This window comes from Pseudophryne corroboree, chromosome 1, assembly GCF_028390025.1.
Source record: "Pseudophryne corroboree isolate aPseCor3 chromosome 1, aPseCor3.hap2, whole genome shotgun sequence".
Classification (NCBI taxonomy): domain Eukaryota; kingdom Metazoa; phylum Chordata; class Amphibia; order Anura; family Myobatrachidae; genus Pseudophryne; species Pseudophryne corroboree.
The window spans coordinates 1,029,958,555-1,029,977,283 of record NC_086444.1 but is presented as its reverse complement, the minus strand read 5'-3'; the positions used below and the strand labels follow the sequence as shown (position 1 = coordinate 1,029,977,283).

The 18,729-nt window shown below is 43.5% G+C and overlaps 1 protein-coding gene across 5 annotated transcripts in view; it reads right to left on the bottom strand.

The window, feature by feature from the left end:
- STOX2 (storkhead box 2) overlaps window positions 1–18,729 on the bottom strand; it is a 248,373-nt gene that overhangs the window by 89,847 nt on the left and 139,797 nt on the right. For all 5 annotated transcript variants that reach the window (XM_063920706.1, XM_063920710.1, XM_063920707.1 and 2 more), the window contains exon 2: window positions 8,049–8,201. In XM_063920706.1, coding sequence (XP_063776776.1) covers window positions 8,049–8,201 — 153 coding nt within the window. The remainder of the gene's footprint in view (window positions 1–8,048; window positions 8,202–18,729) is intronic.

Genomic DNA, 18,729 nt, shown 5'->3' with positions numbered 1-18,729 from the left:
GAGGGAGTATTAAGAAAACCATGTACACAATGGTAGCACAAAGAGAAACTAGTTGGCGAGAGAAATGATTGGCCAAAACATGCAGTCATTTAACTGATGATTTTCATTTATAAATCTAGTTAACACCATAGAGGCGCAAATGCAGACCCTAAAAACACAAAATAAATGAAAGCTACATAGATGATAAATGGTTTATTAATGATTCAAGATGTACAGACGGTTATGACCACTAAAACCACAAAGTCAAAATAACTAAACACATAAGTACAAGAGAACAACGCTGTGGCAGACTCTGAGAACACCAGCAGCGCTATTGTAGGTATTCACAGATGTTATAGTAGTGTAAAGAGCAGCCCTCCGCCCACTAACCTCAGGCGTCCAATATCTGCTTTAGGTCTTGTCCACATGATCACAAGGAAGGAAGAAATGGGAACTTCTATTTTTTAAATTTTAATAACTGTATATTATGTTTCTGAAATGTTCTATTGATACATATCAAACAATAATATTCTCATTTTACAGTGAACACCTAAAAAAATACGTATCTGCTCTTTTTCTCTGAATCAGCTATTTATGTCCAGAAGTCATGGAGTCACTCAGTGGAGGAAAAGAAACATTGTATTTAGAGACACACAGTACTCAGGGGCAAAAGCTCTGAATGCAAGAGAACGGCTCACCAGACTGGAAGGAGTCTCCACGCACTGTATGCACCAGGGCTGAACAAATCCTAGGAGCAATATGTAGCCAAATCACATAAAACATTACAGCTGAAGTGTTTTCTATTGGTATCAATAGAACAATACCTTATCTGGGACTCCTTATAGGCATTCCGTTATTTTTTAAACTCCTGATATACAGTATAAACACACACAGATTGTTATTCATTTATTAACCACCTCGCTCATAAGTTGAGGTCTATAAACAACAAGTTGTTTAAGGCTGGTAAAACACTGGGCCTGAAACAAATGTGGTTGGAGCAGCCATTACTGCTGCTTACATAGAAGCAGCAGTAATAGCTCTAGTATGGTAAGTAGGATGTGTCATGCCTCCTGGTGCATTACTGATCTGTTCTGTGTCCAAGGACGCAGTATGGGATCTTCCCTGGCTGCGTGATCCACCAAAACCTACCTACAGGCCAGAGATCCTGTCCTTGTCCCTCCTCTTTAATGGCAGTGACACGCTTCCGTCTGGAGAAAAGGAGACCGTTGTTGCCCCCTTCCCAGCCTCCAAATGGCATCAGATTGTCAGTCACTGATAGCCTGATGCCAGCCTGCTTCCTGTGTTGTAGAATGGGTCCTGCGCATGTGCATCGAACATCGGTGCTCTGCACATCACGGAGCACCTCCAACCACATCTGGATCAGGTCCACTATGTGATAAATATCATTTGTATAGCTGACGGACTACGTATCGGCAGGTGTGTACACCTCATATATCTGGAAATTACCTAGTTCAGAGACATATCACATCAGCTGTGCGCAACAGCAAATGCCGCTATATCATACAGATACATTGCTACATCCGCCTGTGTGCACGGGCAACTTGCTGACTTACAGAAATGTCGGCCGCAGGAACTGACGACAATGACGTCACAACCGATTCCTGTTGCCAAGCATATTGGTCAGTCTATAAGTGTGGAACTGCTCCACAAAATGGGCAATAAAAGTTTATGCTAAAAACGTCCTCACTGGTAGACTCCAACCCCACCGTCAATGGCGTGATCATACCTCCAACATATTATGTTAGATAGATACTGTAGATAGATAGATAGGATGCACACATACAGTATATTTCAACACGTGATGTGGATGCCTATCAACATGGCCTGTCAGTAAATGATATCATATACACACATATACATATGCATACAGCATCTCCTGCAAGGCAAAACATCTAGTGTTCATGCTAGGCTGTTTCTGCTTTAGCGGCACCCTGCTAAAACAGACTGCCACCACCACGTGAATAGATGCCGTGCATGGCATCTATTCACATTAAAGTTAAGAGTTTGGGGAAAGCCCAGTAGCATTAATGATGCTGCTATTAGTAACGTAGAGGGGTCCGGACTACCCCCAATGGTGATGCAGGTGGGGCTGTACCCCTTCCCCGGACACGCCCCCTTTTCGGATTACATACCTCCCCTGCACCTCTGCACCGTGCCCAGTTCCTGGCGGGAACACTAAGATCCAAGAAGAACGGGATCAAACAGTAGCTGCCATATTAGCAACTAGTATTAGATCCTCTTTTTCTTTTCATTTGCTTTTCTACAGTCCTATTTATCAAGCCTTTTCTATGTGGTTTCTGCATCGTTTTTATGTAGTAATCCAATGAAGTAAATCTCCTGAAAAAGGCAAATTAGCACTGCAGACCACAGTCCCCACTATTATCAATGGGGACAACAGTCGGACCTCTATGTACCAAACTGCAAAAGGAGAAGTTTGGCCCCATTGGTTAACGCCATCCTGAAATGGTGTACACCGCTTAAGGCCAATAGAGGCATTCTCACAGAAGAGGGCTCACACAATCCCCCTTCCACAGCATCGATCCGATAACTGACACCGGGCCTGATTCAGATGTGGACGCCATGCCAACGCAGCAGCGATTCTTTTCAGTGATGGAACTGGGAGGCAACACAACTGTAGCACCTGCCCACAAGTGAAAAGAGACGTCCACCGAAGTCATCGCAACATGCTCAGCAACTGCGTACTATTGCAACCATAACCCATAGTGCACATCTCAAGGTGTTAGGCAGCTTGCGATACAGATTCGTTCCCGATGTGCACTCTCATGGGGTCGCAAGGATAGATAGACTGTGCGGGCAAGTAAATTTTGACTATCTAGTGTACTATCTAGTACAAAGTATAGTCTAAAACGGGCACTTAGTCAAAATCTTACATAGACAAAGTCGAAAGTACAGATAGTCAAAATCGGTGCTATCTGTGCTGTCTGGGCTCTGGGGGAGTTTAAGGGAAATTGCATAGTCAAAATCGTGTATAGCAAGGGGGTGTAGCATGAGTGGCCGGCAGCCGGGATCGCGGGGGCCTGCATACCGGCGCCGGGATCCTGACCGCCGGCATACCAACAGGTGGGCGAGCGCTAATAAGCCCCCTTGCGGGCTTGCTGCGCTTGCCACACTGCGCTCGCCACGCTGCGGGCACGGTGGTGCGCTACGTGCGCCACGCTATTTATTCTCCCTCCTGGGGGGTCGTGGACCCCCAAGAAGGAGAATGTGTGTCGGCATGCCGGCGGTCGGGATCCCGGTGCCGGTATGCTGGTCGCCGGGATCTCGGCAGGCCGCATACTGAAGACCACCCATAGCAAGGATCTCACTGTGTGTACACACCTTATAAATGCAACAAAGCATTTCTACAATTATATTGAAAAAAATAACAAATCTATACAATTCTTTAAGTAAATTCTCTGTAACATAGAATCATGCAATACTGTAACATAACATCACCTTATATTCTATAATTTGCATGTTCAGTTCTACATTGCTGTACAATTGTTTACATACAGTAGGACAAAGTACACACACAGAGCATATTTCAAGCATGTTACATTCAAGCTTCCCCTACATCTATACAATTCATTGTTCCAAACCATTAACCCTGTAAATCCTGTGATTCCAAAACTGTGTGCCTAGGCACCCTGGGGTTCTACGAGGCTCTTGCAGGGGTGCCTGTGGTTGGTGGTCCAGGACCAAATCAAATTATTTATGGTCAACGTGACAGGCAAAACCAGTACTAATAGAAGCGATCATAAAACATGTGGACAATCAGATGCACAACTGTACACCACCACATAACTGACAGCAACACTGTACACCACCACATAACTGACAGCAACACTGTACACCACCACATAACTGACAGCAACACTGTACACCACCACATAACTGACAGCAACACTGTACACCACCACATAACTGACAGCAACACTGTACACCACCACATAACTGACAGCAACACTGTACACCACCACATAACTGACAGCAACACTGTACACCACCACATAACTGACAGCAACACTGTACACCACCACATAACTGACAGCAACACTGTACACCACCACATAACTGACAGCAACACTGTACACCACCACATAACTGACAGCAACACTGTACACCACCACATAACTGACAGCAAAACTGTACACCACCACATAACTGACAGCAAAACTGTACACCACCACATAACTGACAGCAAAACTGTACACCACCACATAACTGACAGCAAAACTGTACACCACCACATAACTGACAGCAAAACTGTACACCACCACATAACTGACAGCAACACTGTACACCACCACATAACTGACAGCAACACTGTACACCACCACATAACTGACAGCAACACTGTACACCACCACATAACTGACAGCAACACTGTACACCACCACATAACTGACATCAACACTGTACACCACCATATAACTGACAGCAAAACTGTACACCACCACATAACTGACAGAAAAACTGTACACCACCACATAACTGACAGCAAAACTGTACACCACCATATAACTGACAGCAAAACTGTACACCACCACATAACTGACAGCAAAACTGTACACCACCACATAACTGACAGCAAAACTGTACACCACCACATAACTGACAGCAACACTGTACACCACCACATAACTGACAGCAACACTGTACACCACCACATAACTGACAGCAACACTGTACACCACCACATAACTGACAGCAAAACTGTACACCACCACATGAATGACAGCAAAACTGTACACCACCATATAACTGACAGCAACACTGTACACCACCACATAACTGATAGCAAAACTGTACACCACCACATAACTGACAGCAAAACTGTACACCACCACATAACTGACAGCAAAACTGTACACCACCACATAACTGACAGCAACACTGTACACCACCACATAACTGACAGCAACACTGTACACCACCACATAACTGACAGCAAAACTGTACACCACCACATAACTGACAGCAAAACTGTACACCACCATATAACTGATAGCAACACTGTACACCACCACATAACTGATAGCAACACTGTACACCACCACATAACTGACAGCAACACTGTACATCACCACATAACTGACAGCAAAACTGTACACCACCACATAACTGACAGCAAAACTGTACACCACCATATAACTGACAGCAAAACACTGTACACCACCACATAACTGATAGCAACACTGTACACCACCTCATAAGTGACAGCAACACTGTACACCACCACATAACTGATAGCAACACTGTACACCACCACATAACTGACAGCAACACTGTACATCACCACATAACTGACAGCAAAACTGTACACCACCACATAACTGACAGCAAAACTGTACACCACCATATAACTGACAGCAAAACACTGTACACCACCACATAACTGATAGCAACACTGTACACCACCTCATAAGTGACAGCAACACTGTACACCACCACATAACTGATAGCAACACTGTGCACCACCACTAACTGACCCTAAGGATGACAGGTAGGAACAATTTACTTAATTTAATATTTTTTTGGCCAAATTTATCAATAAAAAAACTTTATAGGGGTGCCATAAAAAAATGGTGATAGTCTAGGATGAAAAAAAATGGTGATAGTCTAGGTTGCCGTGATTCGAGAAAGTTTTGTAACCACTGCCAAAACATACATTTTACTGCATATTCTGTAAATCAAAACAGTACTAACTCTTTACATAAACCCACATCCTGTTTGCTTAAATAATTATTACACCTTATCAACATCACAGTTATTAATTCACCCTGGCCATGTCACTTTTACTATTTATGATGCATAGTATCATTTGAATTGATCTGGAGAGGCGCATGTTGTTTTACCCCGTATCTCCAGTACAATGCAGATCTTTGAGAGCTTCTCACTCCCATCGGATGAAGATCTACATTGCAGTGTCTTGGGAGGCAGTTTTCTTTCCTTATGTTTAGAACTTGGAGGGATATATCACAGATCTGTTGGGATTAGGAACAGTCTTACATTCTCACAAAGCTTACTACACAGTTATGAATTGTGCATCACCTACAGGGTGGACTAAAGCTGTGCATAAGATAATTGTATAGTGTATGCCCAGTTTAGGAGTTATTGTTCGGATTAGTAATAGTCCAAGGAGATTTCCACCTGTGTCCAGCAAATAATATGGCCACTGACTTTAATGAAGGGGCTCTCTCATTTACATATAGGGCCTTATACTCCGTTCACATTGCCAGTGCCAGGTCACACCCGGGAACTGTATACGGGTCCTTCCTGGGTGTGATCCGGTATTGAACCTGTGCAGTGTGAACGGGGTGGCTTCCTTACCCTGCAATATGCCGGGTTCAGTTGCCATCGAGGGGCGCGACCAGAGGCGGTATTGGGGGCGGCGCTGGAGATGAGATCATCTCCAGCACCGCCACTCCCTATGCTGTGAACGGGTGACGGGTCGCATCGACCCGGGTAACCCATTCACACTGCGCCTGACCCGGTAATAACCCTTCTTTATTCCCGGGTTGAATTACCGGATCAGGCGACTAGGGAATTCACCAGTGACCCGTTCACACTGCATAGCGATCCGTGTCGACCTGGCAAAATAGCGGGTCAGTGTGAGCAGTGTGAACGGGGTATAATTCAGAGTTGGGAAGAAAGGAAAGGAGTAACTTAGCATCTGGACAAACCATGTTGCAATGCAAAGGCTGCAATTACATTTTCTGTTTGTAAATGCGGGGTAAATACTGGCAGCATTAGCCCACAATGCTGGACAGCTTTATTTTTACACTGCAATGCAGATTTGAGACACGTCCAGGCTTGGGACTGGCTCACAGTGGTACAGGGGAAACCACCGGTGGGCCCCACTTCCTGCTCTAAGGATCAGGTTCCAGACTGTGCACTTGAATTATACATCATACATATGTTACCTTATACTGGACTATGGTGTATTTTCTACAGTGCATTGCTGTTATTAATCTGGTATACTGTCATGCATGCAGCATCTGAATTACTGTATACATTTATGAAGGGGCCCAGATGTTGCACTCTCTAATGGTTAGTCAAACCAATGATGTGGCAGGCCACACCCCCTCTGTGGACTGGTCACACCCCTAAACATGGGCCCCTAGTACTGCATCCCCCGGTGGCCCTACATGCCCCAGTCCGACACTGGACACGTCCCTCTCAAATCTAAATCTCTCTGCACCTTTTATATCTGCCCCACCTGCAGTGCAACATGGTTTTGCCAAGGTATAAAGTTATTCTTGGTTTTTATTTGCTCTGCTCCCAACTCTTTGAATGGGCTCCATAGGGGTATAATGTACTTACAAATGAGAATAAGATTGACGGCTTTGATTGATAGATTTAAAAGGGCAACACAAATCAGTGGTACATCAAGTGTTGTTTAGCATTTATTTGTACAGGTTGAGTATCCCATATCCAGTGAGTGAGATAGTGAAACCTTTGTTTTTTGATGACTCAATGTACACAAACTTTGTTTAATACACAAAGTTATTAAAAATATTGTATTAAATGACTTTCAGGCTGTGTGTATAAGGTGTATATGAAACATAAATGAATTGTGTGAATGTACACACACTTTGTTTAATGCACAAATTTATAAAAAATATTGGCTAAAATGACCTTCAGGCTGTGTGTATAAGGTGTATATGTAACATAAATGCATTCTGTGCTTAGATTTAGGTCCCATCGCCATGATATCTCATTATGGTATGCAATTATTCCAAAATACGGAAAAATCCCATATCCAAAATACCTCTGGTCCCAAGCATTTTGGATAAGGGATACTCAACCTGTACTGTCTTTTTAAAACTGTCAAGCTGCTCGTTAGTAAATATACTAGTCAGATTCAAAAGAAAATAATGGGTGTAGCATTACACAATATGCAGGTGAACACGCTCCAATGTTCCAAGTGTATTCTGTACAGGTACGCAGGTGGCAGTATTTGATATGAAAGAGTCCTTGTGTGAAGCCCAGCAGGGTGGACTGAGAGGGAGAAAGATGCAGGTGCAGGAAAAGCATTAGTTTACCTGGAAAGCAGGTGGTCAGGTGCTCCATTAGTGCTTCTTGCGTGACAGGTTTTCTTGCAGAGTTCATAGCTGAGATGGCCAAGCAAAGGATTTCCCCAAGAGGGATAAACTGTGACTGACTGATTGGAGACATACTGATGGGCGACACATCACCTGCAAAAGAAGGAGAAAAGTATTTGTTATATTTATGGTCTCCGATTATCCACTTAAAGAAAGAAAAAAAAAAAAAAAGTGGATGTACTTAAATAACGTACATGGCACTAGACATGACAGTGAGTTACTGCATATTATTCCATTGTACATGTGGCAAATCCACATTTTTTTGTATACTGTCATTTACTTTAACCTACAGCAGAATACAAACAGGAAGGAAATGTGGTGTGGCCTGATCTTGTAGGAGGGGATTAGAATACGGTTACAGGCGCTAGGTGTGGGAATAAGGTATTAGTTCAATGTGCTTTGTACTCAGAATTTAAATATTCCAGTGTTTGCACTTGCACCCTTGTGAAGGGGGGAGGGGGGGGGGGGAGATTTCTCATGCTGAAAATTAGATATACTTTTTCTATAATTTCTATAATGCCAACAGATAAGAGGGGATTTCAAATTTTGCGTAGTCTGAAAGGCTGAATTACAAGTGTAAATTGAAAATATCAATTTGTAATCCCATCACATTGTATGATAGATTCTAGCAACGTCTAATAATTTCTATAACAAGAAAACATTGGCAACTCCAAATATACAAATGTAATGTGAGAAATCCCATGTACCTGCTTAGCCCACAATTCCATCAACAAGCAGAAGCTGAATCAACCTTTCAGAAGGATAAAAGACTACTTTACTGGGGCAGTTCATGAAACCCACGCCTGGGCTTTACCAGAGAATACTTTGCAAAAGAAATTTGCTCTTAGAAGCTATTAGACACATACGTAAGGAGCACGTCACTTTTCCATACATTCTGTGTAACTGTTACACTGGGCTATTGGGTATCAATTAAATTGTTCATTACAGGAATAGCAGCATAGGTTCTTGGCCAAGTCTTACATGATGTCACACTGTACCGCACTGGGACTTCACTTCACAGAATATCATTGTGCCAAATCTCCACAACAAACCAGCATCATTAAGATATTTATTAGTAAAACACCCGTCCTGAATAAATAGCATTTCAGCTAAAAGAATCATTGTCTAACCTAAAATGACATCTAACAATTTTATACATGCAGTTTTGGAATGCAACTTAAGGTGTGTACACACGGTGAGATATTTTCTTGTGATTTTGACTATATAGAAAAATAGAATAGAAAGTCACCTTGTGATCCCGATGCGCTGTCCCGCGAGGTCGGTATCGCAAGCCTAGATAGGCTGTGCAGGCAAGTCAATTTTGACTATCTAGTTAAAAGTATAGTCAAAACTGACACTTAATCAAAATCGTACATAGGCAGTATCGCAAGCACAGTCATCTATGCTTGCGATACCGACCATGGTTCATGTCGCATAGTGAAAATCGGAGTTAGTCCGAATCTCACCATGTGTACACACCTTTAGAGAGATGAAGCAGTAAAACAGAGAGAGATTTTTTTTTTCTGTCGAGCACAACCTCAGTGACTGCTGGCCTGTACCACTGCAGTGACGGCACATACAGAGGCACTCGCAGGTCCAAGCACAACCTCAGTGACTGCTCGCCTGAACCACTGCAGAGATGGCACATATAGAGGCACTCGCAGGTCCAAGCACAGCCTCAGTGACTGCTGGCCTGTACCACTGCAGTGACGGCACTACACAGGAACTCCCAGATCCAAGCACAGCCTCAGTGACTGCTGGCCTGTACCACTGTAGTGACGGCACTACACAGGAACTCCCAGATCCAAGCACAGCCTCAGTGACTGCTGGCCTGTACCACTGCAGTGACGGCACTACACAGGAACTCCCAGATCCAAGCACAGCCTCAGTGACTGCTGGCCTGTACCACTGCAGTGACGGCACATACAGAGGCACTCACAGGTCCAAGCACAGCCTCAGTGACTGCTGGTCTGTACCACTGCAGTAACAGCCCATACAGAGGCACGAGCAGGTCCAAGCACAACCTTTTGGATACAGTTAAGCCCAGAGGTCTAAATGATCATTTGAATCTCAACATATTTTTATAAGTTGTTGGTTAATTATAATATGTCCCTCAGATTTGGAATTGCGTTCTGTATTTATTATTTTTGATCTATTACTGCAATGTAATATTATAATGATGGATATTGAAAATTTAGGAATATTTTAATTGTGATCTACAATGAGTTATATCTATTCCATTTATCTTCTCTATAGTGATGTGATATATATGTTATGAATAAATTAGTTAGTTTATTTGTATATATAGTTATTGTGTCTTGGTGCTTTGTTACTAGATATGGACAACAGGTTGCCGCAGCAACTGGAGGTGTGACGTAGGGAAGTCATGCAGGAGCTTGACTCCTGAAGTCCTTCCGGCACTGTGGAGGTCTGTGGAAGTGAGCATTTAAGTTGATCACTGTTTTATTCTTGTGATTGTACACTGCCTGACGAAGGGCAATAAAGGCCGAAAGCTTGCACATTGAAGTCTGTGTCCATGAGTTTCATTATAGGAAGTCCGATGAGTGTTATCCTCTGGATTTGGTAGCTATCTCTTTATATGCACCACGGCTGATGTTTAATGTGAAGGAGGGCGCCGGCCATTTGGACAGATATATATGTGTGTGTGTATATATATATATATATATATATATATATATATATATATATAAAAATATATATATATATATATATATATATATATGTATGTGTGTATATATATATATATATATGTATATATATATATAATGTGTGTGTGTGTGTATATATATATATATATATATATATATATATAGAAACACACACATACATACACTTACACTGTAATATATATATATATATATATATATATATATATATAATTTTTCAAAGACCGGCACTCCTCTGCTGTGTTTGATATCTGCGTCCAGGTGCCATCTAATCCGAAGTGGAATTGAGGGTACTGGAAAAGGGCCTCTCTTTTGTTCCCACTAACCCGTTCAACAACTTTAAGTGGCAAATTGAATTACACCGCTTCTCCTGTAAGCTAAGACTACAGGAGTACTTTCAAAACACTAATGCACAAGAGAATTTGAGCACGCCTGCAGTGACAGCACACGATAGATTCTACTATACCCGTCACAAGTCTACGTTTGACCCTCCTTCAACCAATCCCTCTATTCAGTCTTTCACAAGACTTTTGAATGATTCGGTCATGAAATACTGTTATGCACACCAGTGCCAGCAGGAATGTACTGGTGTCTGAATGGAGAGGGATGCAAAACAAATGAACTCACAGACAGACTGAGGAATATGACATTACATACATAGAAGGTGATAGGGTAACAAAATAAACACAAAGTGAACAGAGAAGCCCAAAGGCTAAGAAACTGGGTGTCTCCCTAGTATTAGGAATGCTCAGATGGAAAGAAGCGAGATGTTGTGATTTAATACGTAGAGAACCCGAAATGCTGTTGCTAAGGGCAACAGCAAAACCCTAAAGGGTTACCAACGGGTGTGGCAGTAAACTCCTTGGTCAGAGATGAAACAATAGACACAAGGAGAGTCTCCACAATCCTAGTCCTCACTTGCAGTGCACTGGTTCAGCTTACTGCCACTAAACTGACACCTGAACACCTTGCACAGTGAGAAAGGATTTTGACAGGCAAGTCTGAGAATACAGCCGCAAACTTGCTAGGTTCACAGAGTAGCAAAAGAACCCCAGCAGGTTAAACGACTGACTCCAGTCTTACTGCTAGGTCTGGATTGGCAGAGTGTAATACCAAATCCCAAGGCCTATTTGCAGTAAGCAACAAACAAATACAAAGTTTACACAGTACTAGCTAGCTTTCAGGAACTGACTAACCAACAAAGATTCAGCAGCATCTGCCTAACCTGAGAAGAGGGTTTATATAGCAGGTGCTGTCCACGCCCCACTCAGACCTCACAGACTGTGAGCACAAAAACCAGCACCGGATCCCCTGCCGTGCACAGAGCCTGTAACCACTGCACAGCAAAAGACCCGAACCGGAGTATCAGCTGCGCTCAGGTTACTCCGCTAGCACTTGTCTCCCGGTTGCCATGACGACGTGGCAGCACAGAGCAGGAGACCCTAACAAATACACTGCAGCTTCGCCGACGATACATCAGAACCTCTCTAAGGCTGAACGGATGGCATTAAAGCAGCTGGGAGCCTACCGTGATGTTGTTTTCCGCCCAGCGGATAAGGGGGGAGGCCTAGTTATCCTCAACCTCACCGACTACATTAAAGAAATTGAGGGCCAATTAGCAGAAACCGACACATGAGGAATTGGCACACGATCCGTCCGTTGAATATCAACAGGAACTAGCGCATCTCCTGGAACAGGCCAAAGCCAGAGGTCAAATACCCAGCAAATTATGTGAAGCTCTCAAGCAGGAACACCCATTGGTGCCGATCTTCTTTGTGGTACCCAAAATCCACAAGAGCGCCACGGCACCTCCGGGTAGGCCGATAATAGCAGCCAGAGACTCCATCTTCCAACCCATCTCGATGTTTCTCGATGGTATACTGCAACCTTTGATTTTGAAACACCGTAACTTTATCAAAGACACTACCAGTTTCCTGGAGCGGATTAATAGCATTGGGCAGGTCCCCCTCAGGGACATTAATCTGCGTTATAGATGTGAAAAGCTTATATACGAGCATCCCGCACGAAGCGGGCCTTCGGGCAATGAGAATGTTTTTGGTTGAAGAGAAGATGGAAGCCCTCGACATAGGCCTATTTATGCAGCTGTTAGCAATGACCCTGGAAAGAAATTTCTTTATGTTCAACGGCAAATTTTTTCGCCAGAAGACCGGGTGTGCGATGGGGAGCAATGTCTCCCCATCATTCGCCAATATCTTTATGTTCCAAGAGGAGCAGGCAGTCTTCTTTGAAAACAGGGCCATAGCCCAGCATATACTGATGTTTACCAGGTATATAGACGACCTGTTTCTACTCTGGACCGGTGAGGTAGAAATGTTCGAGCAGTTGATGATAGACGCCAATAATAGGCCATCTACGATCAAATACACTTATCAAACAAGGGGGGAGTCCCTTAATTACCTGGACGTAAGAGTGACCATTAAGGAAGGTAAATTGATCACAAGCCTGTATTCCAAGCCATCGGACAAGAATGTCCTGTTGAGAGCCAACAGCCATCATCCAGGACCACTAAAGGATGGTCTCCCGAGGTCACAAATGATAAGAGCCTCAAGGATCATCAGCGACCGGTCCAGACTGTATCAAGAACTAGAGCAGATGGTTACGAAGTTCGTCCAGAGGGGGTACGACTATCATAGATTACAACAGCAAAAAGCAGAAATCATGTTGATACCGAGGGAAACCTTGCTTAAACCGGCTGTGCGAAGCGCAAAGGCGGTGATTCCATTTGTCAACACCTTTAATACAGCCAGTCCGGTGATCCAGAGAGCATCGAGGGCCCTATGGCCAATTGTAGCCAGAGAAAAAAAGCTCCCAATTTTTAAGGACAAACGCCCTATGCTGTGTTACTCGAGGGGCAAGAGTATAAATGACATTATTGTGCACTCTGATGTCACAGGCTTCCAAAATGAGGTAGAGAGGCCAACCTCGTTCCTGACCAAACCCCCAGGTTGCTACAGATGTCTTAAATGTACAACGTGCAAGAGTATGGTAATAGGGTCATCGTTTAAGCATCCCCATAAAGAGAGGACATTTCAGATCAGACACGTGTTGACGTGCACGACGACTCACATTGTATATCTGCTGTCATGCCCTTGTCATCTGCTTTATGTGGGTAAATCCATTAGGACCTTGAGAGAGAGGATGGCCCTGCACAGGTCCGCGATCAAACAGGCACTGGCCGGTAAACCATCGGAACAACCCGTAGCACGTCATTTTGCACTGATGGGACACTCACTGAATGACATAAAACATCAGATCATAGATCATGTCCCTAGAAGTATTAGAGGAGGGGATCGGGACCGCAAGCTTCTACATATTGAATCCAAATGGATCCATGAACTCGGTACAGTAAGTCCAGGAGGACTGAATGAGAAGTTCTCTTGGAACATTTTCACATAAAAACGGTTATGGACGTTGCCATTGTCCCTTTTCCCATCTATTCATATGTGTCTGTACGTGTTTGTTTTGTTTGTTTTCTCCTTGTGCATTTAGGCATAATTGGCTCTGACATCAATTGAGGTGGGATGTATAATCTGTACATGGATGCTGTCAGCGCTACTCTGGCTGGGGCCGGTAACCCTTCATTTACACACATATTATCGGTTCTTGTCTTAGTCCGTGTTTGCGCTAGCCAGAAATTTCGGTATTGAGGCTTTTAAGCATGTCTTACATAGTATTTGTATTATTGTACTGTAACATAATAGTGCCCGCAGCCAGGCACGGTGCCGGCATCCAGTCACAGTCCTGCCTCTAGGTCCTTTGTGAAAAACTGTTTGTTATTAATATATTGGGGTCTAGATGAGTAGCGGTCTAATAGAGGTGGTGAGACTCTGTATTAGCACAGCGCACGGTTCTCTTGTAACATTTATGACACTTTTATTGTAGGTTAATTTATGTTTCCTCACAGCGTTTCATATAGTGAGCAGCGGTGTCCAGGTTGCCACGGCAACCGACGAGCGCACCAGCAGTGAGGTCATCGCACAGCGACCGTTAGCACAGCGGGATCCCCGCGTCTCCGGTCACGCACTGAGCACTGGCGGGCTTCTCCTGGATAAAAGGTATGTTTTAGTCTACACACATTGTTACACACCTTCACAAAGGGGCATGTGAGCCCCGAAACGTTGGCTGTCTGTATGCTTTGATTACACATTCTATTTAAATCCTCGAGTGCAGCTGTCTTCATTTGGGAGTATATATATATATATATATATATATATATATATATCTGCAAATGCAAATCTACTCCACCTGCAGTGCACATGGTTTTGTCCATCTGCTAACAAGTTTGCTGCTGCGATCAGATCTGAATTACCCCCTATGTGTTCAATAAAGCATTTTCTACTCAATGCAAGTACATTTGTACATTATTTGATTGAGATGTTTTATAACAACCACAGCTGTTTGGTTTATCCATAGAAAGTAGTGCTGTACAAGACCATATGAGAAAACAAAATTAGAAATCCAGACTTCAGTAGGAAATACTGTTTTGTGTTGGTGTACTCTTCACAATTGTAATCAGCACTTTCAGTAAGACATGCTCAGAAGAGTCTGTTGCTCCAGTAGAATGGATTACATTTACCTTCTCTACCAGTAGTGTATTGCCCATAGCGCGTAATATACTTCATAAAGCACACAGAACACATTCACCTTATTGCTAAAAACAGTTCTTTGTGAAAAGAAATGGAATAAGTCTGGCTTCATTCATGTCTTTTATGGAGTCCATTAACTTTTGTTGTCATTTATATGAAACAGGTTCTCGTTTAATTCCCTCACTGCCAGAGGGGTCTGAGAACGCACCAAGCTTCTCTACATGCCAGGGCTGCTGTCCAGAGCCGGATTAAGGGGGGGGCCCAGGGGGTCAGTACCCCGGGCCCCCCTGTCATAAGGGGCCCCCAGCCAAAGCTGCGCTGCCCCGCTCTGGTGCTGCTGTCCCCTCTCCAGCCTCCGCCACCAGCAGCAGCTTTCCTGGCTGCAGTGGAGGCTGGAGATTGCTGCCTGTATCAATCCCTGATCCGAGCTGCCCATTAGGAGGGGTAGGGAGCCACACGCACAGCCGCGAGCGGGACATAACACACCCGCTGGCAGCGCGGAAACCTCCCTCCCTTGCAGCCGGTAGTCTTCTCCCCACTGCAGCGTGGGGTCTTTGTGCGGGGGTATGCTGCGATTCGGGGGTCGGAGCAGAGGGGACGGAGGTAATATAAGATAATTGTTATAGAATCATGTCATATTGGCTCCGCCCCCTCCCCGCCGACCCTTGAATCACGGCATTATTGCCGTGGGGGCGGGGCCTAATGGTGAACTGTGCCCCTGGCTCCCAGCAATATGTCCTGGCTGCGGCATCCTCACCCTTTTTCTCAGGGCAGGCTTTAATGTAAGTGTACATGTACGCACAGTTTGTGATCTATGTGTGTATGTGTTCTATCTGTGTATACTGTATATATGTGTATATGTTCTATTCGTGTATATGTATGTGTGTAAGTATTTGTGTGTATGGGGGTGCATGAGTTCTATGTAATGTGTGTGTGTGTATACACACACACACACACACACACACACACACACACACACACACACACACACACACACACTTGTGTGCTTCAAAGGAAACCCCCCTTCCGAATCCTGCTTTCCCCCCTGCGGGGGGTGGTTGCTGGTGGGTGGGCCCCCTGTCTTGTGTGCCCTGGGCCCCCCAAGGGCTTAATCCGGCCCTGCTGCTGTCTGTGAATGGACACGTCACACTCCAACTTCCAGAGTACTTTTGAAATAAATGTAAAGGGTGAAGGCACAACAACGGCTATGTCTCCAGGGCAGCACACAGAATGAGGAAGGCCAACGTAAAATGAGATGAAAGTTAATCATACTCATGTGTTCTCTAGCTTGGGATTTTGTATGAGAGACCAACTAATGAACAATGACCATGGCAAACACACTGTATCTACATATATTTGTAGAAATGGAAATTGTAAAGCTAAATATTTTCAGGAATGACAGTATCTTTTGTTTTTTACATGCCGATACTGAACTGAGCAAACATGATGGTCTATACAGCCAGTTCAAGTTTAAATCAAAATGGCGTAAGATGCTCATGTCCAATCTCACTATATGGAAGAACGTGGAGTCAATAACATTCAACACAGTGCATGGTTTCTTCACCATCATGTGCCTATAAAGTAGAGATGTACAGGGTTGGATTTACCCGGATCTGAAAACGGTATATTATTAACTCTTGGATGTCACATGCTTTGGATAGCCAATAAGAAAAGTCCAAACTTGAGTTAATTTGGAACCCGCACATCTCTACTATAAAGCTCTATCCATCTGTACAAACATACCATCCCTTACTGCGCAATATACTGAACTTTATTGTTATATTGTCCCCATAATATCTGTGACATTGTAAATAAGTAAAGGCACATACACATTATACGTATAGGAGGTTACACTCTGGAGATAGAGCCACACTGCAATTGATTGGTCACTCTACTGTATAATACGTACAAAGAGGGAAAGGGAGATTCTATTGAATAGAACTTATGGGGAAAAAAAGAAAGGGAGACACTGACTATGGGAAGTGTGAGGAGAAAGCGAGAGACACTGGAATGAGAGGTAAAATATAAAAAGACACCGTTAATGAGGGAAAGGTATATTGGCATTGAACACTGTGAAGCAGCAATGTCTGAACACTGAGCTGTGAGAATATGCAGGTGGTTAAAAGAATCACAAGCAACATTTTTTCTTTTCTCTATTTTAGAATTGATTTTGAAACCACCATGTAATTCGACACAATTATTTATTTATTTTTTGTAATTAAAAAATTCCTCTACATACTCTTATGGGTATATTTACTAAAGTGCAGGATTTTAGAAGTGAGATGTTGTCCATAGCAACCAAACGGATTCTACTTATTTATTTAGTACCTTCTTGAAGCTACTAGCTAGAATCTGATTGGTTGCTATGGATAACATCTCCACTTCTAAAAACCCACACTTTAGTAAACATGCCCCTTACTTTCTCCGACTGTACCATGCACATCTCAACAGTGTAAAGTTCAAAGTGGAAGTAATAACCTGAGGCACTGGGCTTAAGACTCCTGGTCTGCTTTTTTAGTACCATCTAACTGTGATGCCCATTATAGATTTGGCATTCTACCCTGGATGTTATTGTCTATGTGGATACATAAAGGAGAGGTGAACAATGAGACATTATGGAGATAAAGGAACGTGAGACAGTAACGAAAGGTTATGGGGACAAGGCGGAGGAACACAGGGAAGGTAGGGGACACAGGATGAATGGTGTCAAAAAGCATCTAATACTAATTTCACACTATCAAAACTATTAGCGCCCATGTGTATGTCATATTAGTAATCTTTTTTTTCCATGCTGAGAGGACCTATGGGAATGTTTTTTACATCTGATCCCTCCGCAGAACAACATAGTTTTACTGAGGTGCAATATTGCTCCAGTTGATGCTCATCGGGTTTTCCCCCCGGTACCACCACTGGAGCTCAGAATGGAACATAAGGCATACCTCCCAACATGACCCTCTCCAGGAGGGACAGAATGTTCTGCTCCTGGACTTCCCTCTTAATGTATAATTGCCATCACCTGTGCTGAAACACCTTTCTTATCCACTAACCTGTTCAAAACAGGTGCCGGTAATCATAAACTAAGAGAAAAGTCCAGAAGCAGAGCATTGTGTCCCTCCTAGAGAGGGTCATGTTGGGAGGTATGCATAAGGTAGCAGAACCTCCTCCCACCCATGTGAATAAGCATACATGGGTGTGGTAATTGTGCACACTATGCTACAGAAGAAGCAACAAAAAATGTTCCCAGTTACATTATATTATTTCAGAATAAACATTTTTCACAATGAAAAGCTCTATAATGGTACGTTGGCATGTCAGTATAATGTCAGA